This window comes from Podarcis tiliguerta, assembly GCF_965153285.1.
Source record: "Podarcis tiliguerta genome assembly, chromosome: 9".
In the NCBI taxonomy this organism is placed as follows: domain Eukaryota; kingdom Metazoa; phylum Chordata; class Lepidosauria; order Squamata; family Lacertidae; genus Podarcis; species Podarcis tiliguerta.
In genome coordinates this window covers 14,210,693-14,234,734 of record NC_139542.1, presented here as the reverse complement: position 1 = coordinate 14,234,734, position 24,042 = coordinate 14,210,693, and the positions used below count along the sequence as shown (strand labels likewise).

General features: G+C 43.6%; 1 protein-coding gene across 3 annotated transcripts in view; it reads right to left on the bottom strand.

Moving 5' to 3' along the window:
- Positions 1–24,042, bottom strand: part of ARHGAP24 (Rho GTPase activating protein 24) — a 368,221-nt gene that overhangs the window by 257,709 nt on the left and 86,470 nt on the right. For all 3 annotated transcript variants that reach the window (XM_083398349.1, XM_083398350.1, XM_083398351.1), the window contains exon 2: positions 19,682–19,881. In XM_083398349.1, coding sequence (XP_083254475.1) covers positions 19,682–19,881 — 200 coding nt within the window. The remainder of the gene's footprint in view (positions 1–19,681; positions 19,882–24,042) is intronic.

Sequence of the window (24,042 nt, the reverse complement as noted above, 5' to 3'; positions counted from 1 at the left end):
CTTTTTTTATTAAAAAAAACAACAACTGGAGATACCACCTTCTGTATACAAAGCACTCTACCACTGACTTTTTACAACAAGAATTCTTAAAGCCACCTGGGGAAAATAAAGTACGACACACACACAGACAACTTCAAACCAGAAAACGATTAAAATGAAAATTATATTAAATGCTTAAGCAGCATTTTCCTATCATACAAAGGCAGCAACATTAATTAACCCAAGGCCTGTGTAAATGGAAAGGTCTTAGCCTGGTGCCTAAAAACTGACAAAATGTGCACATTAGGCAAAACTAAACTCAAACAAATTCATAGAAAGAGAAATTTGCACTCAAATGTTTATAAATTTTCATGAGGTTAAAGCAACAACTGCAACCCTGCAAACTGAGGTAGAACTGTGGAAAACTGAATGTAAGATTAGGAAGAAAAGAAATGGAGCGAAAAGAAATTGGTCAGTATTGGCCATTCACACTGAGGTCCAGCTCCAAGGGCCTTCTGATGGTTCCTTCACTGCGAGAAGTGAGGTTACATGGAACCAGACAGAGGGCCTTCTCAGTAGTGGCACCCGCCCTGTGGAACGCCCTCCCACCAGATGTCAAAGAAATAAACAACTGTCTGACTTTTAGAAGACATCTGAAGGCAACCTTGTTTAGGGAAGTTTTTAATGTTTGATGTTTTGTCGGGTTTTTAATATTTTGTTGGGAGCTGCCAAGAGTGGCTGGGGAGGCCTGGACAGATGGGCAGGGATGGATAGATAGATGATAGATGATAGATAGATAGATAGATAGATAGATAGATAGATAGATGCTATTGAACTTTCTGCATCTGCTAACCATCTTGCTTAGCTTCCAATCATCCACTGAACATTAACCTTCCTGCTTACCCAACTTGAATGTGCAGAAGATGAGTTCAAAAGTGGACACACTAGTCCACTCCAGCTTCCCGGTCCATTTTCTTTCATCCTAAATGGGAATGTGCGCATCACAGAGAGATGTGTCTACTTTGATAGTACTCTGTACAAAAAAAAGGATGAACTCCAGACTGACCATTCAAACTGCTATATTCCTTTCTCTCTCTTGTGGAACCTAGTGTGTGAATCCCTTCTCAAATGCATCCTTAACAAAGCACCTTTCCCTTTCTTACAGTACCTTGGGCAGAGGGCAAGCAGTCCTGACTGACATGCGTGCATGCTGCTATCACTTCCTCCCTCAAATGAACCGAAGCCTGGCAAGATGTAGCGGACTCCCCGACCAACCTCCTCATCCCAAGGGAACTGAGGGGACTCATAAAAACCTTAAGCACCCGGCAATAGGCAGTTAAGAGAGGAGCATCTTCTTAATGTTCTCAAGGACTAGACGTGCATTAATGAACTCCAGCGTGCTCCAGGACTCCTTTCTGGGTATACAAGTAGTTTGTCAGAGCGCTATGCAATATAAAATAACCTTCCTGAAAGATTTGAAAGACGCTGGGGGCTCACCAAATACAAATCTTGCAGCAGAATAAATCTGCATTCCACCCTACATCACAGCACACGAACACTCTTTAAGCAGTTTTATTCTTCAGCTGCCAGCTGCCCTCTTCCTGGCATGAGCCCTAATTAGCGAGCCAGATATTTATGGCCTTAGTTGCTCCAAAAAGCACTCACCTATCACCATTTTTAAAAAAAACTGTCAGCCTTCATCTGTTGTTGCATATGCAAGTTTAGATTTGCTTGTGTTCTCTTGCTACCTTTGCTATCAAACATGAGCCCATATTGATTAAATTGGGAGACTCCTCCTGATCAGGCTCCAAATCGGGTTCTGATTACCCTGCTGCTTTCCCCCAAACCTCAAAGATAAACCTATACTGTGCTCCCAATAACATCACCGGGTCCAATTCTCCTCAGCCCCTCTCCAAACCCTCCCTCCCTCTTGCCAACCTGCGTCCTTCTCTGTCATGGCCTATGGTCAAAGGATCTTGCAGTGTGCAGCAGAAGAGACATACAAAGACAAAATTCAGGCTATTTCTTCCCGTTTTGGGGAATAAGCAAGGGTCTTTCATTAATGCCCACTGCACTTAGAAAGCCATTAGTGGGTTAAAGGGGAAAGAAAGCTGGGTGGTGTTCTTAAGATATCTCTTTTTAGTTTCTCTTTTCACCTTTCCTGCTTCCTTTTGTTGTAACCAGTAATGCTTGATGATGTTGTGTAAAATATCCCATTTGAAGTTTACAGCCATGCCTTCCTTCCTCTGGTGAGACAGAAACCTTCTCTGCAACACTGGCACAGGGCCCCGCAGAGGTTAGGACATGGCCCTGCCAACACCCTCTGACTCAGGGTGCAATACCAGGGAATGTTTCCTGTGGTGATCACACAGGGTCCCCGGACGTTTCACAATCTATTGATCCCTGTGCCACTACTTGATTTCTCGCTGCCACCAGCCAGGCCCTACCTGGTACAATACTGTGTCCAGTCAGGGTTAAAATGGAACTTAAACGTCTGTTTATTTATTGCAGTTTAACAAGTGTGTGGTTTCATAAACGGTATCGGTCAGTTACAACCATGGTGTGCCTATCCAGACCTATAACTTCCGCTACCTGCTCTCACTCACTAAACCACCTCTCAGATATTTACTTGTCTTCCTAGCTCCTAACTGTTCCTGACTCAGCTTATTTCGCTACACTAACTCAACCTACCCACAGACTCTGTCCCAATTCACTCCCACTCCAACCAATCTCTCAACGAACTCCCTCCCTCCCCCCCCAAGCTGGTTTTATAGTCCCTCTGACCCCACACACACCCCGGGTTCTGATTGGGTAACCCATTTAACTATTTCACCTCCAGCACTCATAAGTTAACGTCACACCTGGCATTTTGTCACCCCCCCTCAGTGGTGACACCCGGGGCGGACCACACCCCCACACCCCTTCCTCTGCCCCTGAATGGGCTTCCTGCAATTCCCTTCTGCTACCTGTCTTAATAGTGGTTAATTCTGCTCCTTGTGCCTTCATAAACCTCAGTCCTAATTTCAAAAACACCATTCAACATTACACTGTGATTTCAGAGGCATATGTTAACGTCACACTTTTTTGGTGTGTTTTCATTACCCAAGCCACACTTCTCAAACCAAAAAGCAAACCGAACACACAATTAACCATCGAAACTTGTGCATCTCTGAATTTTGCAACGCACTTCTCTAAGCAACCAGTGTGCATAGAAGTGCTGGTGGAAAGTAGCATGCAGAAATGAATTACATGGGGGGAAATCGTTTGCAAAAATCCTATATTTTTGCAATATCAACCATCTCAGGCCTTATGACCAGCAGGGGAGGCCCTGTTGGGGAAGCCACCACAGGGTGGTAACGGGGCCTTCTCAGCAGTAGTATTCCATTTATGGAATGTCTTCCCATCTGAGGTTTATCTGTCCACCTCAACATTAGAATTTAGGATAATTTTTTTAATATTCCTGTTTACCCAGGCATTGCATGTCTGAAAATTCTGTCCCTCGTAACCCTAAAAGTATTAGTTTGAGGGTCAGTGATTTCCTTTAGGAGGGTTTAAACTCTTTTTAGAAGGTTTTTTAAATCAGATTTAGAAGTTTTAATAGTATTTGTATTGATATGTTTGCCACTTTGAATTTATTTGAAGGAAGATCTGGGGTATAACTCTAATAAATAACTTATTAACATTATTTTTAATTTTAATTAATATAGTTAAAACTGCATACAAATTTGTTTATATTAGAGCAGGGGTAGGCAACCTAAGCCCAGGGGCCGGATGCGGCCCAATCATGTTCTCAATCCGGCCCGTGCATGGTCCAGGAATCAGCATGTTTTTACATGAGTAGAATGTGTCCTTTTATTTAAAATGCATATCTGGGTTAGTTGTGGGGCATAGGAATTCGTTCATATTTGTTTCCAAAATATAGTCTGGCCCACCACATGGTCTTAGGGACAGTGGACCGGCCCACGGCTGGAAAAGGTTGCTGACCCCCGTATTAGAGCCTACATTGGTTACGTTCTAATTCTCCCAAAGTTCTTTAACAAAGTTCTTAAATGAATTAATATTCCGTTTGAGCACAGTCTAAGAAATTATCTCTGAAAGGTTCGTGAAATTATTTCATGATATAAACGAAAGTGATTGCTGTTTCTTTCTCCATAAATATTTCTATTTATAAACATCCTTGATGATTGTTCGGAAGCTTGAACAGACAGAAGGTGTTATATTCCATATTTCTCATTTCTGTATGGTGCTATTTTAGCATGAAGTTCAGCCTGCTAATTGCTGAAAGCTGCCCTGAGTCTTTGCACGTGCATCAGAAGGGTGGAATATTTTGTTTATTAAACTTTTAAACCACCCTTCATCCGGAGGATCCCAGGGTAGTTTACAGAAGATTTTAAAACCAAACATTGGTGGTATGAGCTCAACATTGTAATAACCAGGATTAAAACCAGCAGCTGGCAAAAAAATAATAATTAAAAAATCCTGCATTGTAAATGGTCTAGCCATCTCAGTCAAATGCCTAAGTTAAGAAGAAGAAGAAGAAGAAGAAGAAGAAGAAGAAGAAGAGTAGTAGTAGTAGTAGTAGTAGTAGTAGTAGTTTGGATTTGATATCCCACTTTATCACTACCCTATGGAGTCTCAAAGTGGCTAACATTCTCCTTTCCCTTCCTCCCCCACAACAAACACTCTGTGAGGTGAGTGAGGCTGAGAGACTTCAGAGAATTGTGACTAGCCCAAGGTCACCCAGCAGCTGCATGTGGAAGAGCAGGGAATCGAACCCAGTTCACCAGATTACGAGCCCACTGCTCTTAACCACTACACCATACTGACGAAGGGTTGAAGAACCCTTTTCAATCTGATGACCACATTCCCTTCTGGGAATCTTTCCGGGAGTTGCATGGCTAGAGGTCAAGAGTGAGCTGAGCAACAGACAGGACTCTTGCTTTCGTATAGCAAGTCACATTCAAGCCATACAAAATTTATGCACTGTAGACAGTGCCGGATTTACATATAAGCTAAACAAGCTATAGCTTAGGGCCCCACTCTCTTGGGGCCCCCAGACAATTTAAAGAAAAAGACAACTGGATGTACATTTCCTAAATATAAGATAAAAAACAAATAAAATAAAACAGCAACAGTGCTTTGTGTTGTGTAGGCACCTATAATGTAAGTAATGGGCCCCGCCTGCTAGCCTGCTCCCTAAAATATAACTGGTTTGCTCATTTCTATATGCAGTGGTACCTTGGTTCTCAAACTTAATCCGTTCCAGAAGTCTGTTCCAAAACCAAAGCATTCCAAAACCAAGGTGCACTTTTCCATAGAAAGTAATGCAAAACGGAATAATAATAATAATAATAATAATAATAATAATAATAATTTATTTATACCCCGCCCATCTGGCTGGGCTTCCCCAGCCACTCTGGGCAGCTTCCAACCAAATATTAAAATACAATAATACATCAAACATTAAAAGCTTCCCTAAACAGGGCTGCCTTCAGATGTCTTCTATTAATCTGTTCCAGACTTTTAAAAAACAACCCCTAAAACATTGTATTTCACTATTAATATACTTCTTAATTGTATTTCAGTTCAACAATTACTTTGATAAAATACATTTTTTGTTATGTGCAAATGGCTTTAGATACCTATTAGGTCCATAAATTACCATATAGCATATATTCAACACAAAAAATGACAATTTGTTGTTGACAAAAGACAGCTGGACATATAAAGGGCCCCATTATCTTCAGTAGCTTAGGGCCTCATCAAACCTAAATCTGACTGTAGATGGAAGTGAGGGGCACATGGGTCTCACCAACTTGGGAAAGTAGCCCATCTAAGAGAAGGAAAACTCTAATTCTAAACCTCTGCTGCCTGGTGTGTTATTTTCAGGAAAATAAAAAGCTACAGAGTAAACCCTACATATATCTGGAGTGGAGTCCCAAACCAAAGGAGTGGCCTTTGGTTTGGACTCAGTCTGACCCTTATGCTTTCCTCCCCTTATGGTTTCGATTTACGCGGGTGGCGCTGTGGGTTAAACCACAGAGCCTAGGATTTGTCTATCAGAAGGTCAGCGGTTCGAATCCCCGTGACGGGGTGAGCTTCCGTTGCTCGGTCCCTGCTCCTGCCAACCTAGCAGTTTGAAAGCACGTCAAAGTGCAAATAGATAAATATGTACCGCTCTGACAGGAAGGTAAACAGCGTTTCCGTGCGCTACTCTGGTTCGCCAGAAGCGGCTTAGTCCTGCTGGCCACATGACCCAGAAGCTGTACGCCGGCTCCCTCGGCCAATAAAGCCAGAGTCGGCCACAACTGGACTTAAATGGTCAGGGGTCCCTTTACCTTTACTAAAATGAGGCTGCATTTTAAATTGTATTTTAACCAGTATTTTAACCCACAATTTAATTAACTGTTTTTCTTTTTCTTTTACGTTTTGTTGTATCAAATCAAATCAAATATCTTTAATACGGTCAATGACCAGCAAGCAATTTATAAAATAAAATAAAATATGGCAATATAAGTACTATTGTACTACAGATAACAGTGGAGATATGGCCAGATCAAAAGAATTGGAACTTATGTTTATGACCAGGTTTCGACTTTTAAGGTTTTAAGGATTCAGTTCAAATGTCACTACTGTTTATTATCGTTCCTTCGATGTTTGCAATTTGAACTCCGTTTTGTTGTAATTTTATTGGTGTTAGCTGCCATGAGCCTGGTTCTGGCTGGGGAGGGTGAGGTATAAATAAAAAAATATTATTGTTGTTGTTGTTGTTGTTGTTGTCAAGATGGTACTGTTGTCAATGTGCCTGTGCAGTCCCAATCTTGCCAGCACCCTGCCCCAACCCAGCACCATCCATACAAGCCCCAGCACCATCAATGTCAGGAGAGCAGCTCTGCTGTTACATCACACCAGTTGTTGCTGCCTCCAGCTGTAGCTCCATATTTTGCAGTGAGCTATTATGTTCAATACTCCCAAGTGCTCCACATTTTAAATCTTTTGTTGCCAAAACAAATGTGACAAGGACCTCAGCATGATCGTTCTTCACAATCCATGGGTGTTCTCTGCAGCGTCGTATTCAGTCCTCACCTCCCACTCAACAAGCTAAGTTGAAACAATGGTCCGTTAGCTTTCAGAGGCCAGAAATCATAGGAAAAAATTACGCCAGTTACTACACCTGTAATGGAAGCGTATATAACACCAAGCATTCTGTTGTATAATGCTCAGACGTTGGCATACAAAGTAATTCAGCGCATGGTACTTATGAGAATGTAAGTGGAGGGAGAAGATTGTGATAAATAAAGAAGTTCTGAAAGGGTGTCCTTTGAAGAACAGGGGCTCAAATTCTCCATGGAAACTTGTATCATAGAGAGAATGAAATGATACAAGTCAACCTATCCTCCCCGCCCCCATATTACCTGCGCTTGGAGAAAGAATAGAGTATAAGGAACTTATTATGTTGAGCCCAACTCAGTTTTAATTTCCAGAAGACCCATCATACCATCACAATAAAGATTTAGTAGCAGAGCTAAAGCAATGTACACACACACCTCTCCATCCCTGAAGTGTTAAGTGAAAGGTCACATGCTGTCAGGAGTAAATCACATGGAATAAGTGAAGTTAACTCTTTTATTAAAAGAAACAAGGCAGCTCAGGAGGCCAGGCCTAGAGAGCACAACAACACTTCCCGGTAGAACTTGCCCCTATGGGGCAGAACTTGCCCCTTATCGCAGCTGCCTAAACTTCCTCCTCCCCTTGGGTGCTTCCCAAGCAATCTGAAACTATACTCGCATGGCTGTCTTTGCACTTCCCACTTCATACCTCTCTTGGTCCTACGAGACCAGGGATGAGGGGAGTTTATTGCAGCAGGAGGGAGAGACCCGCTGGCTTCTTCACTAGCCTGACTCACCTCTGCCTCTTGGCCTCCCTCCTCCCCTGCTTCAGCTTCTACCTCTGGTTCTGTACTGCTCTCTGCCACAGACTCTTCCTGCTCACTAAACCATTACCTCTTCAGCTTCTGACACCTCTTCCTCCCAGTCTGCTCCTTCTTCTCCATCTGACTACGCACCAGCATCATCCCACTGCCAACCCCCAGGCTCTGAGCCTTCTTCCTTTTGGGTTCCCCAGCTGGTTCCTCCCACCATTCCTCTGTGTCCAGCCAGTCCATGACATGTACATACACAGAAAATTAAAGAGGAAATTGGGGACAAGTAGGGGTTCTACATACACCAATGAGGAGATAAAGTTGAAGATATGATTTGATCATTACCCTCAGACATTCCTCAGAGCTGTTACTTCACACACACACACACACACCCTTTAAATGTTTTCACCTGCCTAGAATTTGTCCTTGAACTCTTGCTTGCCTTGATGTAGGATAGAAAGGTGTGTGTGTGTGTGTGTGTGTGTGTGTGTAAGTAAACTACGTTTGCTTATGTTCCCTCCACAACTATCATTTGGCCTTCAGAAAGGAACGTGGTCCTCAAGCTAAACATGTCTCCCACCCCCACTTTTTGGAGAAAGACTCAGCATATAGTCAATTCCACCCTAATTTAATCAAGAATTTGCAGGGCAGGGGCATTCTAATGGTTTCTCTATATAGGAAAACACTGGGTTTTCTTGAAGACCACTTCAGAGATGGATTTGCAACAGGCATTCGCCTTCAAATCCTGAGCCAGTCTGTCTGGAATGACAAAATGAAATTAGTTGATATAGGGCACATGTCTAAACAACAACTAACAAAGGGCTGTCGCACCTTTAGGTTGACAGAACATCACTGTCAGAGTGAGGGCTGCATAAAATGCTCCCTGCTGATTAAGAAGGACTCGATAAGCACCTTAGAACCAATTACGCATTTCGAGAGGAAATCAAAGCGGATAATGCTTAGTTTTAGGGCTGACCAATGGGCAAGCTGAAGAAGCAACTCACCAGGCACAAAAAACGTTATTACTGCCAGTGACTGGGAGGAAGGCTTCAGTGCTTTGAACCAGGGGTTGGTAGTTCAGGGGCAGAGCATTGACTATGCATGCAGAAGGTCACAAATCTCCAGGTAGGGCTGGGGGGAAACTCCCATTTGAAATCATGGAGAGCCACAGCCAGTTGGTGTTAAGCAGGGGCAAGGGACATGTTCCCATCCTGTGGCCCACTTTTGGCAGGTGGGTGGGGCAAACCACCTGTCAATCATGTGACACCATCATGATGTAGCACGATTGACAGGTGGCTTGTCCCCCTTCATCAAAATTTGTTGTGCAGGTGCCCAAGAGTCAGCTGTCTGTAAGGCGCTTGGGGACTGGTGTGCAAGGGGCATTTGTACCTGGTACTTCCCAAAGCTGGCAAAGAGGCTGGCATAGCATTTCTTTCTCCCCTTCCTTATGCAGCAATGACTACCCACCCCCTGTAAGACTGAGGATTCCTGTTACCAGCAGCAATCAGGTGTGCACTTTTGGGATATTCCGTTCCACCTTAAGAACAGACGCGTGGAATTGTTATATGTCACATGCCTGTTTACACTCCAGCACAGCTTGCTGGGAACTTCCATTTGTGTATAGCTTTTGCTTATGCTGTCTTGCTTTGGACACGAAGGAGATCGGAGAGCTTCCTGCTTTTGAATTATGGTGCTGGAGGAGACTCTTGAGAGTCCCATGGACTGCAAGAAAATCAAACCTCTCTATTCTGAAGGAAATCAGCCCAGAGTGCTCACTAGAAGGACAGATCGTGAGCTGAGGCTCCAATACTTTGGCCACCTCATGAGAAGAGAAGACTCCCTGGAAAAGACCCTGATGTTGGGAAAGATCGAGGGCACAAGGAGAAGGGGACGACCGAGGACGAGATGGTTGGACAGTGTTCGCAAAGCTACTAACATGAGTTTGACCAAACTGTGGGAGGCAGTGGAAGACAGGAGTGCTTGGCGTACTCTGGTCCATGGGGTCACGAAGAGTCGGACGTGACTAAATGACTAAACAACAACGCCGCTGAATAAACTGCTTGTAAAAATGCTCACACAGCCTCTCCTGCCACTTCTGTTGCATAGCGTTTTCTCTGCTGATTAGAGCGTGCCCTAGCTTTTGAAGTTTGGGTTTGCTGATTCATGCTGCAGCAAGGACTGGAGTTCGTCCGGTACACCGGCTGGTGGGATGGAGCCAGCTGGGGGCCTGCCAATTGCCCCCGCTTCCTTGGTTGTATACCAGCATGCACAGCAAAGCTGATCAGGATTTCAACCCCGCTTCTCAGCTGCCAAGTGAGGGGGTTAAATCCTGCTGCTTTAGCTGCAGGCACTTGTTCCCTCCTGGGATCTGGCATCCGCAGCCAACACAGAATTGAACCCTGCTCATCAGCTGACATCACAGCTCATTTCTGCACATGCTCAGAGACCTCTCTCTTATCCTTCATCCCAGCAAGAAGCATTATCAAAATTCAAGGATACACTTAAGGCAGGCAAAAGCATTCAAAGACATTGTGAAACGAGGCTGGTGTGGAGCTGGGCCTGAGGAGAGGGGAGATATGGCTGAGGAGGGGCGTGTGGTCTGGAGAAGAAGAAGAAGAAGAGTTTGGATTTGATATCCCGCCTTTCACTCCCTTTAAGGAGTCTCAAAGCGGCTAACATTCTCCTTTCCCTTCCTCCCCCACAACAAACACTCTGTGAGGTGAGTGGGGCTGAGAGACTGTGACTGGCCCAAGGTCACCCAGCAGCTGCATGTGGAGGAGCGGAGACGCGAACCCGGTTACCCAGATTACGTGACTACCGCTCTTAACCACTACACCACACTGGAGGAGAGTTTCTAGGGCACTAGACAGACCTGAGATCCCTGGCCCTGTTCTTCAGAATGCGTGGAAGCTGGAGGGGGCAGGTGCAATCTGATGGTGAGAAGAGAGCTTGTGTTTTGTATTATCAGGCTTGCATCTTTTGTAAATGGAAATACATTCACTGGTCTCCTGTTGATGTGTTGTAAATACATTTTTCCAGACCGATTTCAGACATAGCTGGTCATCAGCTTCTCACCCGCCAGGGCAAACGACAGGGGGCCTCACTTTCAGCTTGCATTGCCCAGAAACATAACAGCCTCTAATACGAATCAGCTGTCAAGACAACTGTTTACTAGGCTGGGATAATAATCGAAGGAAATAACTTGATAGCAGTACAAACAGGAAGGCTGATGCTCCTGGGTGCTGGTTTTGGAATACAAATATAGCATTAAAGTTTAATTAGAACAGAAGGGAAATTCAGCAGTCCTGGTTTCTGCCTGTAGCAGCAGCAAGGCAGCCAAACTACAGGAGACCATGATGTGGCAGTTTCCATTTACAGTGTAGCCGACCATGGAGAGATCAAATACATCCATAATCCCTCGCAGCTGCAGTCAACATGCAAAGGGGGAAAAATGTGCCCTCATTCCAAGCAGCTATAAATTGAACATTAGGGATTGCCATGGCTGCAGCAATTCATTTATCTGGCCTGCCTGGTGTAGGTAAACATTTAACATCAACACCAAGTGCGGAAGACCTGGCTTGATGCTCCAGAAAGGCTAACTCAATTTTCATACTTTGTTCAGAAATGTCATTTTCTTCTAGCAGGCCTCTCAGGCAATTGCTCATTTCAAGCTCTCTCACTCTCTTTCTCTTTCTCTCTCTCTCTCTCGGAAAGCAAATCATCTTTCCCACCACCTTGTCCCTTTAAGCACTGTACTCTTTCCGATATTAAAAGGGGATAAGCTAATCCCGACAAAATGCCCCGGAGAAGATTTATTATGACTACATTCTCTTTGCCTTCCATGAATGAAAAAGATTGCTTCAGGGGCGATGACATTAATATGCAACATCTTCTCTCTATGACCGAACACCGAAAGGCATGAAGAGGTTTTTGCCTTTATTTCTTTTATTCCAAAGCTAATTTACTCTGCACGTTATGTGGCTCTTAAGAGCTGTCAATCAAAATTCCCATTCTCCTTGCTAACTGGAATTCTATGACTTCATTTTTTCCCCTTCAAAGTAAAGCAGGGCACATACTGTTCTCTACAGTTTAAGTAAGGGTTCAGGAACTTGGTAGTCCAACAACTTCTGGGAGATCACAACTCTCCATCACCCACAACAACCATGGTCAATAGACAGGGATGATGGGAATTCAGTAACATCTGGAGGGTAACAGATTCCCCATCCCAGTGTTGTTCACTTGCACCGTATTTGGCTGTGGCCCCATCAGGTCATAGAGGAGCCATTTGAGTTTGTACCTGAGCTCAGATTTCAATTGTGCTTTCTCCATCCTAAGGCTGCCTAACGAGAAAGATCTTCACTCATTTCTAAACAGTGAGCAGAGACAGAAATTCTGGTGGGGCTCAACTAGAAGCACTTTAGAAAGCAAATAGCAAAGGCCCAGCATCCTGCCAGTGTGGTGTAGTGGTTGAGAGAGGTAGTCTTGTAGTCTGGGGAACCGGGTTCGCGTCTCCACTCCTCCACATGCAGCTGCTGGGTGACCTTGGGCCAGTCACACTTCCTTGAAGTCTCTCAGACCCACTCACCTCACAGAGTGTTTGTTGTGGGGGAGGAAGGGAAAGGAGAATGTTAGCCGCTTTGAGACTCCTTAAAGGGAGTGAAAGGCGGGATATCAAATCCAAACTCTTCTTCTTCTTCTTCAGTCCTTAGGAGACAAGAGTCAGAACCAAATCTCTCATTCTATTCTTAATAAACTGGGAGAAGTGATTTCTCTGATATTTCTATCTGGCCATAAGCTATGTAGGACTTTATAGGTGACATTTAGCACCCTGAATAGTGACAGGAGAGGTATTTGATTCAGTTAACATTTAAAAACAAACTGACCGAATTTCACAGTTTCTGAAACAAGACAAGAACTGAAAAACTGTCATCCTTCAAAATTTGCACTTCTCTGACTTTTGCAATGCATATTTCCAACGAAGTAATGTGTAGAGAAAAGCATATGCTAGGGAAAGTGCATAAATTGCACATTTAAGTGAAAATAGCATACAAAATTCATAATACGGGGAGGATTGTTTGCAAAAATGTATGTATTAGGCAAATTGCATGTGTATATATTAAGATCAATTCCAACTGAAATACTGGCAAAGTTTCCTGAGGCCTTGCTTTTTAAAATAATAATAATAATAATAATAATAATAATAATAATCAGAAGCTAATGTGGAAATGTGGAGAAATGAAAATTCAAAAAGCAAGAAAATGAAATTGACAAATCCCTAACCCTGAATCATGCAGGAGATGCACATGAATCTCCAAAGGCGCCACATGCTCATTCTGGTCAGCTCTCTCACCTGAAGTGACCTTGCCCTTCCTGATTGTGTTTGGAGCTTTCAGAATCGTGGCACACCTGGCTAGAGCAGAGCTTGACCTTGAAGCCAGGTGTGTGGTGAAGCAGCCACACATCTCTTTCAACCTGTGCGCAGCTGTAACATGTACATCCACTTCCTGACGTTCGTGTTTAGTGATACAGTGGTGCCTCACAAGACGAAATTAATTCGTTCTGCAAGTTTTTTCGTCTTGTGAATTTTTTCGTCTTGCGAAGCACCACTGTGTATTGACGGTTTCCCATAGGAATGCATTGGCGGTTTTTAAAAAAAAGGCGCGAGACGTTTCGTCTTGCGAAGCAAGCCCATAGGGAAATCCGTCTTGCGAAGCAACTCAGAAAACGAAAAACTCTTTCGTCTTGCGAGTTTTTCGTCTTCCGAGGCATTCGTCCTGCGAGATACCACTGTATAACCTGGTCTTCAACCATATGTGGTTTCATTCCAAGTACAAGTGGAGTGGAGGTGGGAGCCAAATTCTCTTTTGAGAAACATGCTTCTTCCTTAAAAATAAAAATAAATGACATGTTGAAAGCTGAATGTCCCACTCCACCCCTATCTTTTGATTCAGAATGTTTCCAGAAATAGGAATTCACTTTCAATAGCAGATAGATGCTCTAAATCTGAAACGGGTCTCTGGCTTGTGTGCTGTATGTTGAACTTGACCTTGCATTTCTTGGAGAGCAATGTCTTCCTTCAACTGCTTTTATGCACAGAGTCAAAAGCCATGGGGGGAAATGGATTACAAGATAAACATTCAAAGAGGAGAAGTGACTGGAATAAGAAAAAGAACCAGCAGGTTTGCAATTGCAGGCAATCAGCTCCATTTGTGACCTTCGGCAAATGTTCTGAGCTCTACTATTCATACATCCAAACTGTTGCTTCATTTATCACAGTGAATGGGGGGTGGGGAGGGTTCAATTATATTTTTTCACCAGAGTCAAGGAGGCAACAGGTCTTTCAAGGAAACTTGCTGAACTACATCATTATTCAGTGGTTCTTATTGAGAATATTATTATTAAACAATTCATAATTTGTGTGTCATCTGGAGGCAATCCCATACATGCTTACCTAAGAGTAAGCTCCATAGAACACAGTGGGGCTTATCTCCAAGTAGACATATTTGGAATTGCTATGTAGGTTAGGCTAACCATTATCTTCTTCATGCCTAAGCAAGAATTCAGACCAGAAATCCCTCATGTCCCAACCCAGTATTCTGCTCAATACACCACCAAGGCTGTCAGTTGGGTCAGGAGGAATATTTATTGTTTGCAACATGAGAAGAGGGTTCCACTGACTTGTTCATGCCAAGCTGAAAGCCCATGGGGGGCAGAGCAAGGCTGAAGGGGACTGATCTGCAGGAGAAGCTGCCCAGTGACAGAAAGAAGGTATCAAGGCTTAAGTACGTAGCTTGGCTGTTCAGGACCAAGGAAAGCTCCCAGAAACAGCAGACGTTGGTTTGAGAATACTTAAGATTTCATCTGAGCTCCTAAACAGCAAAGTAGGCAGCTGAGTCTTCTAGCCTCAGCCCTCTGTTGAATACGAGCAAGACTTGAACCTGTGAACTTCAATGCATTTCCAGATGGCCTGTTTAATGAGCATTCATTCCAATTTGTTTGCAGGGGAGATAAGATCAGGTTGGCTACTTAATGAGCATCCATTCTGATATGTTTGCAGAAAGGTTAGGTGATGTTGTGTCAAATCATGCGTTATCCCACACTTTCCCCCTCACAGAACTACAATTTCCAGGATTCCTTGGGAGGAAGGATTGCTTGATAGACCTCTATCTGTGGGGAGACTAGGGCTATCCCAAGAACTCTTAGCGCCCTTAACAAATGACAGCTTTCAAGATTATTTGGGGGGAAGCTATGACTGGTGTGATACTGCTTTCAAATGTATTGTGCGGATATTGCCTAAAACTTCCACCTGACGTTTTGCTCAGTCAACAAAAAAGTATAAATACCTTATGGGTACAAGTAAGTTCCCCCTTCCTGCCATGAAAAAAGTAACAGGGGTTTTTTTTGGGGGGGGGTGTTAATTGAGGGAAATGGTACAGAGGAGAGATGCTTAAACCCCTTTCCTGAACACATACCCCATTCTCCAGGAGGCAGAAGATGCAAATTACAGGTCTCCTGAATCATGCTTCATTGAACCCTGAGGGTGCAATCTGATGCACACTTGCGTGTCAGTAAGTCCCAAAGTATACAGTGGAACTATATATATATGACTGCAAGAAAGCTTATTTTCTGTGCTCTCCTATAATTAGGGCTGCTAGGGATTTCCCCATCTATCCAGCTCCATTTTGATTCATGTAATTAATGTAATTATCACATTAATTTCTATTTTACAGATCCATTAGAAGTTTTAAATTATTTTAATTAAAACTCAGCTGAACTCTGGTGGTTGTTCCCCATTAACTCCTAACAGATGTCTTAAATGGACTTGTCTGCTAATGAATTTTTTACGCAAATTAGATTAGATGGAAAGTGCATGTTTTGCCAAAATGAGGCGCTTGTAAAACCTGCTTTGTACCTAAAAGGCAGGCTCCTCGCATAAGGACATCTGGTGAACTGCAGATTAATTTTAGGAGCAGATTATGCACTTTTAATCAACAGTGGGCTCAAGTCACCGATGCAACATTCAGATGTGGCATTTAAGTACCATAACAATCACAGCGCTTTGGAACTGAACATCCCTTCAGAGGCTTTGTCGCACAATTTTTATGCACCCATCCAAATTTAAGCCTGTGGGGCTTCTTAATGCTACTGTAAACTGAATGTGAATTGTACCGAGTCCAAGATTACTCTGCTTCCTGGGGTTTGGATTTTTAACCATTTCAGGTTAGAAACCTACATAGGTAAGAACTGCAAGGAATCATAGATGGAAGCTGAAGCTAGTAAGTAAACTTTGAATGACGAGATTTTGAAAAAAAATAGGGCCATTACACATTGTCAAAGAAAATGGTAGATTCTTCAAAAGTGGGAATTATTAGACCAAGGCCTGGTTCACGCATGTCCATCACACATATGATGCATAGTTTGAATTCATGCCTACAAGAGGCAGTGATGGTTAGCGCAGTGCAAAAACGCTGGCAGAGCTGACCCAGGGCTTCCAATGGTCTGTTTGCACCACACCAGCTTGAGCACCTCCCCTCTCTGACACAGTAGAAGAGAAGAAGAAGAGTTTGGATTTGATATCCTGCTTTAGCACTACCCGAAGGAGTCTCAAAGCGGCTGACATTCTCCTTTCCCTTCCTCCCCCACAACAAACACTCTGTGAGGTGAGTGAGGCTGAGAGACTTCAAAGAAGTGTGACTAGCCCAAGGTCACCCAGCAGCTGCATGTGGAGGAGCGGAGACGCGAACCCAGTTCACCAGTTTACTAGTCTACCGCTCTTAACCACTACACCACACTAGCACTGGTGTGGTGGCACTGGGCAAGGGATTTGGGGCATAATATCGTACTGGCCTGAATATACATAGGACCCATGGAAGGGATGGAGGGAAGTCTTGAGATTCAGAAGAATCTCTAAACCTGAGTATGTATTTGATATTGTTATAATTTTACACTTGTAAAATCAAACAAAAATTACTTACAAACAGTACGCAGTGATGGCATGGGCAAGTGAGCACTGCTGCCCACCCCACAATCCACTACTAATTAGAGAGCAGAGGAGTAAAATGGTTGCTAACATGTGTGTGAGCCACACCTACATTCCTCCTTCACGCCAGCAGCGGTTGTTCATGTGCAGCTCTTCTCTTAAGCAACTGCAAAAACTCTCTGTGTGAACATTCATCCTGGAAGTATTTTAGAAATGGCCACAAGAATGCATCGTTGTGTGGCGGTGGCACCACTGCCCGCCTCCTCCTAGCTCTAAAATTGAGACATTGCCCACCCAGACACATTGGGAAGCTGCCTGTTTCAGTCCACAACAAAGCCGCGAGTGGGAAACGCCTGCTAGTCAACGACAGTCAAACAACGGTTGCATTATGAAACTTTTAGGGCGCTGAATGTTGGTCAATCTCTTTGGCTGGATGCTTGACCTTTAAAGCTGGCACATGGACAAAAGGCAAACAACCTCAGGGAGGGATACACAACTCTAAGACAACCGTGGACACTAAGAATGGATCGTTTCCCATGTGGATAAATAAAAATGAATTGGAACCCATTCTTATCATGGTATTCATTCTAGAGTTGACTTGTATTCATTTGCTCTTTTATATTAGCAGATTTCTCTCTGCAGCAAGAAAGCAAACACTATTTATAACCTTACCTGCTTCTTCAATAGATCACACTTTTATTTTGCTTAGCAGTCCTCAAGGGACTTCAAGGACAGGAGAAAAGAGAGAGCTCCTCTCTGACCAATAAACAGTACATGAGCTGTGGGGAGTCTCTTGTGTTTAGTAATATTAAGGCGTTATCATTCTTCGTTATGCAAGGAGGGGGAAGGGTTGGCACAGTGCAACCCTCCCAGAGCTGTGCACACTCCTCTTGTATGTCTGTATGTTTCACAGTGGAGGGTCTGGTACCAAATTCTGAACTTCATACAAGATAGGGATGTAGAAGCTGTGGCCTCCCAGATGCTGCTGGATGACAATTCCCATCATCCCTGGTTATTGGTTATGCTGGGTGGGGCTGACTGGATGTGGAGTCCAGCATGTGGAGGGCCATAGGTCCCCTGTACTTGATTTAAGAACACTGATGCCTGGCTTTTTCATCATAGTAAAAAACAGCTTGTAAAGCATTAAGCAGCCCTAGATTTAGGGCAATACAGGAGGCTCCACAGCACAGAGGCAGTGAGCAAAGAGAGCACAAATAATAATGATGATGATGATGATAAAATCTATATTTATACAGGTACCTACTCAAAGTTGTTCTTGTTGTTTAGTCGTTTAGTCGTTGTCCAGCTCTTCGTGACCCCATGGACCAGAGCACACCAGGCACTCCTGTCTTCTACTGCCTCCCACAGTTTGGTCAAACTCATGCTGGTAGCTTCGAGAACACTGTCCAGCCATCTTGTCCTCTGTCGTCCCCTTCTCCTTCTGCCCTCAATCTTTCCCAACATCAGGGTCTTTTCCAGGGAGTCTTCTCTTCTCATGAGGTGGCCAAAGTATTGGAGCCTCAGCTTCAGGATCTGTCCTTCCAGTGGGCACTCAGGGCTGATTTCCTTCAGAATGGATAGGTTTGATCTTCTTGCAGTCCATGGGACTCTCAAGAGTCTCCTCCAGCACCATAATTCAAAAGCATCAATTCTTTGGCGATCAGCCTTCTTTATGGTCCAGCTCTCACTTCCATACATCATACGGCCTATACAGCCTATACATCCTATACACCTTAGGCCGTATAGGGCTTTAAGGGTTAAAACCAGCACCTAGATCAACTCTGCATCCCCAAAATGGAAACCAGAGTTCAAGGTCATACATTTTCTATTATCGGGGAATAATCAGGAGCTCACCAAGTTAGTGGCTAAATATCTTTATCTGGTTTTTTGGTCATCAAAACACATTGCAGATGTCTGATCTCCCTGGAGACATAGAGATGTAATGTTAGACCAAAATCTGTCCCTGCATTAAGGCAATGGTTGCTGGAGAATGGGGGAGACCTCCAACCTTCCAGACCAGTTAGCAAAGAATCAGGACTCCTTCAGCTCCTTCTTGAACTTCTCTGAAATCTATACTTTGCACTAAAAAAATAAATGCCCAACTTCCTTCTCACTATTATTTAGGAAGCAACACATAACCACACCACCCCCACTCATAAGAAATTTCTACATTTTCTTTTTCCTTTCTTGCTTCTTTGACTTGAGACCACTGCCCACAGTGGTAGAAGATTTTGGAGTTTTATGATTAAGATGTACAGTGGTACCTCTGGTTGTGAAAGGGATCCGTTCCGTTCCGGAGCCCCATTCGCAACATGAGCAGAACGCAACCTCGTCTGGGCATGCGCGGGTCGCGATTTGCTGCTTCTGCACATGCGTGTGACGTCATTTTGAGCATCTGTGCATGCGCGAGCGACAAAACCCAGAAATAACCCTTTCCGGTACTTTCGGGTTGCAGCGAGACGCAACCTGAAAAGATTTAACCTGAAGCAAACGTAACAAAAGGTATGACTGTAAAATGATAAATCTTACGCTGGAGATTGGCACAGAAGCTCTCTGTGACAGACTCCCAACATCCTTCTCTGATGGAATTCCATACCAAAATGCTCTGGGTGGGCTGGACCGAAGGAGAGGGTGGAGCAGCTCCCTCTCTTAGAAAGCCAAATGCTTTCACCACAATCAGGTTGGTAGCCATCCTTGTGCCTGGAGCATATAAGAGCTCAAACAAGTTTCTGCCCCTTTCCCGTCGATCCCTTATTGCCCACCCCTCTACCTCACCTTGCACCCTCTTGCTTTGTACTTACCAAGGGTTTGGTTTCGTCCTCATCTTTGAAGTAGTAGAGCTGCTCCCCTTTAAGAACGAACCAGCGCGTATGCCAAGTCTTCACAAAGCCTCCTTGCTTCCTCAGCCACCCACACTTAATGGCAACATGCCGTCCTTGGTTCAGCTGGGGACTCTCTGCAGAGCCATTGTGCTCTTCCATAATGAGGCTGGCAGACTCTCCTAGTTAGGGAAGAAGGAGGGGAGGTGGGAAAGAAGCTTTATTAGCTAATCTCCCATCACTTGTTAACAAACAGCAACAACACATATTGTTGGAAGATTCAGGAAAGATAAAAGAAATGACTTCTTCAACACAGTGCAAAGCTAAACGAGGGACCTTGCTCCCCCAGAAGGCAGAGGTGGCCCCCAGCTTGTATGTCTTTAAAAGGGGATTAGACAAATTAATAGCGGACAGGGCTATCAATGGCTACTAGCCATAATGGCTACGCTCTGCCTCCATCGTTGGAGACACAATACTTCTGAATGCCAGTTACTGGATACCACAAGGCTGCTTGCAAAAAAAAATGAAAGCCACAGAACAACATTTATTTACAAATTAGAAATAAATGAATCAAGAGGATCGCAGAGCCAGAGACAAGCTTGGAGAGATAAAATCGAGATACGGAAATATGAAAACATTGATGAGAGATGAGAGGCAGGACTGAGATTTGGATACACTTCAAAATTCGGACTTTGGGAAGCTGTAAATTTAAGATTATAATTGGGAAGACAATTTGATTTTTTTATTTTATTTTTTTATTTTTATTGGATTGTGATTTGATATATTAATTGGATTTTTATTGGAAAATTAATAAACACTCAAACAAAACAAAAAAGAAATAAAGAAATCAAATGTCAACATTTCCTTAGGCCTGTCCGGATCATATAATTATTTTATTTTAAATTGGGGAAGGAGACTCATGTGCACCTTCAAAGGTGCTATGAAACAGATGGCTAAGGCTGATTCTTTCTTCTTCTTCTTTTAAAAAAAGGTTAAATGGGAGGCAATGGTTAGTTGAATATGTGTTTATTTTTCAGCAAAGCCCGTGGTCCTTTTTGAGGATTGCTTGGCATCCTTGATCTCTTACAATTAGAGCAAGCTTAGGTGTGCTTGTCTGTGCCATAGCCGCCAAGTTTTCCCTTTTCTTGTGAGGAATCCTATTCAGAATAAGGGAATTTCCCTTAAAAAAAAGGAAAACCTTGACAGCTGTGGTCTGTGCCCCAAGTCCAAGCTGCAAGGTTTCTCTCTTAGGGTGGCCATGTATCCTTCTTTGCAGAGAACAGCCCTCTCTTTGAATGGCTCACCAATCAAGTTGAGTTTATAAGGAACCACAAGAAAGCAGAACATGGGCAATGAAGTTGCCCGTCAACAATGGTCCTGTTATATTTTCGAGTTTGAATGGATGGTTTTATTGTTTTAAGGTTTGTTGGGTTATTTTTCTGTTTCTGTATTTTACCACTTTGATGGGTTTATGCTGTGAAGTGGTCTATACATTTTAATCGTGATAATAAAAACGATCATCATGATAATCATCACTATGCAAGCACACAGGCCACTTTATTGCAGTCTCCCCTATCTACTTCTACTGAACTCTAGTATTTCCCCCCCTAAAAGTTTACTTATACATAATGCATTTTTATGCCATTGCACGGCGTCTTTAAAGGATGCATTCCCTCTCTTTTCTTGGTGTATAATGTCTGCCTGTTCTTGAAGAAGGAAAGTTTTTGAACTTGCACTAACTCCTGCTGCTTCTTGGATGGCAAGCTGGAAGGTCATGTGACGAGAGAGAGAGAGAGAGAGAGAGAGAGAGAGAGAGAGAGATGGAGAGAACTCCTCCATACCCATGGAAATGGAGGGGACAACACAGTAGCCTTGGCAGGTCTAAGCACAATAGACTCCTGTGTATGTTGAGGGAAGCTTTCACAGAGGGCGGAAACAAATTCTGGGACGCCTGGGAGCACGCAGCAAACATCTGTGAAATACTTTTAGTTCAGGAAGCCAGACTAAATTAAGAGGCTGAGGGTGGAAATGAAACCAGACACAATTCAGATGTGTAATGGACTTTTTTTGTGTGTGTGTCAAAATTCAAAGTCTCCAGATAGGACATGAATCTTCTTGGCTGCTTTTGCATCTTTGGCCTCGGATCACCTGGACACACATCAAGGACAAATGCATCATTGCTGCTTAAGAAGCTGAACAACAACAAGAAAAGATTTGGCTTTGATTTTGATTTTAGCTTGCACGGACCTGAAAAGAAATCAAGATGCAGAAACGGTGTCCCCAAAAGTTCCAGAAACTGACCCTTGTAGGAGCAGCGGAAGAAGACAGTGCATATTTAAACTCCCCGTCCCATTTGTGACTATGCTAAGATGCTAAGCTATCTAGTCTCTTTGCCTTAATAAAGGTTTTGACTGCTGCAAAAGCATAGGGAAAGCAAGGCTGGCAAAAAAAGTTGAATGCCCTTCACCTTAATAATTCACGTATTTTGTAGCTGTGAATTGTTAAAATTAGGGGCATCCATTTATACTTGCAAAATACATGTATATTTATTTAATCTGGGAAGCAGCAAGCGATAGGTTTCGAAGCAGGAAATTAAGTTGTTCAGTGACTTATGGGTGGATGTTGTTTCCTCGGTTAGAAATCTTATCTAGGCAGAAAACTTTTCTGCAGGTTTGGGGATAAGGCTTAATACCAGGGATGCAGAACCTGTGGTTCTCCAGACCATCTTGGACTCCAACTCCCATCAGTCATCATGACTGATTGTCAAGGATGATGGGAATCCTGAGGGCCACAGGTTCCCTATCCTTGGTTAGAGAATTTTGTGAAAGAGAAATGTAATAAACTGTAAAATTCTTTCAACAGCCTAATACCTACCGTATTTTTCACTCTATAGGACACACTTTTTCCCCTCCAAAAATTAAGGGGAAATGTGTGTGGATCCTATGGAGTAAAGGCAGGCTCCTTGGCTTCAGCGATAGCAATGCGAAGCCTCCGAAGCACAGAGGGAGCGCTCCCTCCGTGCTCCTGAGGCTTCGCTTTGCTTTCGCTGAAGCCTGGAGAGCGAGAGGGGTCGGTGCTTCAGGCGGCTATCCCTGAAGCCTTTGGAGCGCTGCGGGAACTCGCGCTGCACTCCAAAGGCTTTGGCTTCCTTTTGCTGAAGCCCGGAGAGCAAGAATCTCCTGGCTTCAGCAGAGAGGGAGAGCTGCGCAGCACCCCTTCAGCAAAGCGGGAGGAGAAATGGAAGGGGCTCCGTTTCTCCTGCCGCTTCGCTGAAGGGGCGCTGAGCAGAGAGGGGGAGAATTTTTTTTCTTGTTCTCCCCCTCTAAAACAAGGTGCGTCCTATGGTCGGATGCATCCTATAGAGCAAAAAATACGGTAAATAATGTTCTGCATTCAAAAACATGAACAGCTGGTCAATATTATTTAGTCTAGTTAAGTAACACTATATAGTGGCAGCAGCCACTATTTATTTCCCCCCACTAGTCTTGTGCCTGGTTTATCTGATTTCATCATCTTCACCATGGCCAAGTTATCTATTACTTTTGAAAACATTTCCTAAACCAAACCAAATGTTTCACAAACCTGAGCAGAAGCAACTAGCAATTACTTTGATGCATTGCAAGGCAGTATTGAAAGTTTGGGCCCCAATGAAGAACGGCAAAGACCTGCTTGTTCCAAGAACTTTAATTTAATTATATCTTCTAAAGGATAAGCCATCAGATATTCTTTCTAATGAGATTGGTGAAGGCAGTCTTTGAAACTATATAAAACCTCCACACCCAACCACACCCCAGTATCGGCTTCCACAATAAATAATGTCCTAATACAAGTTAAGCTCCTGATTTAAACACATTCGATTGCAAAGGCTGTTTTATACTTCAGGTTTGAGTGTTGCATGAGAACAGTGAAAGTAATTCTGAAGGTGTTCTTCCCTTTATGCATAAGCATGTGCTAGAGCAGGCCTGAGCAATGACAAACCTAGACAGCATCCTAAAAAGGAGACATCACCTTGCCACCAAAGGTTCGTATTGTTAAAGCTATGGTTTTCCCAGTAGTGATATATGGAAGTGAGAGCTGGACCATAAAGAAGGCTGATCGCCGAAGAATTGATGCTTTTGAATTATGGTGCTGGAGGAAACTCTTGAGAGTCCCATGGATTGCAAGAAGATCAAACCTATCCATTCTGAAGGAAATCAGCCCTGAGTGATCACTGGAAGGACAGATCGTGAAGCTGAGGCTCCAATATTTGGCCACCTCACGAGAAGAGAAGACTCCCTGGAAAAGACCCTGATGCTGGGAAAGATTGAGGGCACAAGGAGAAGGGGACGACAGAGGACGAGATG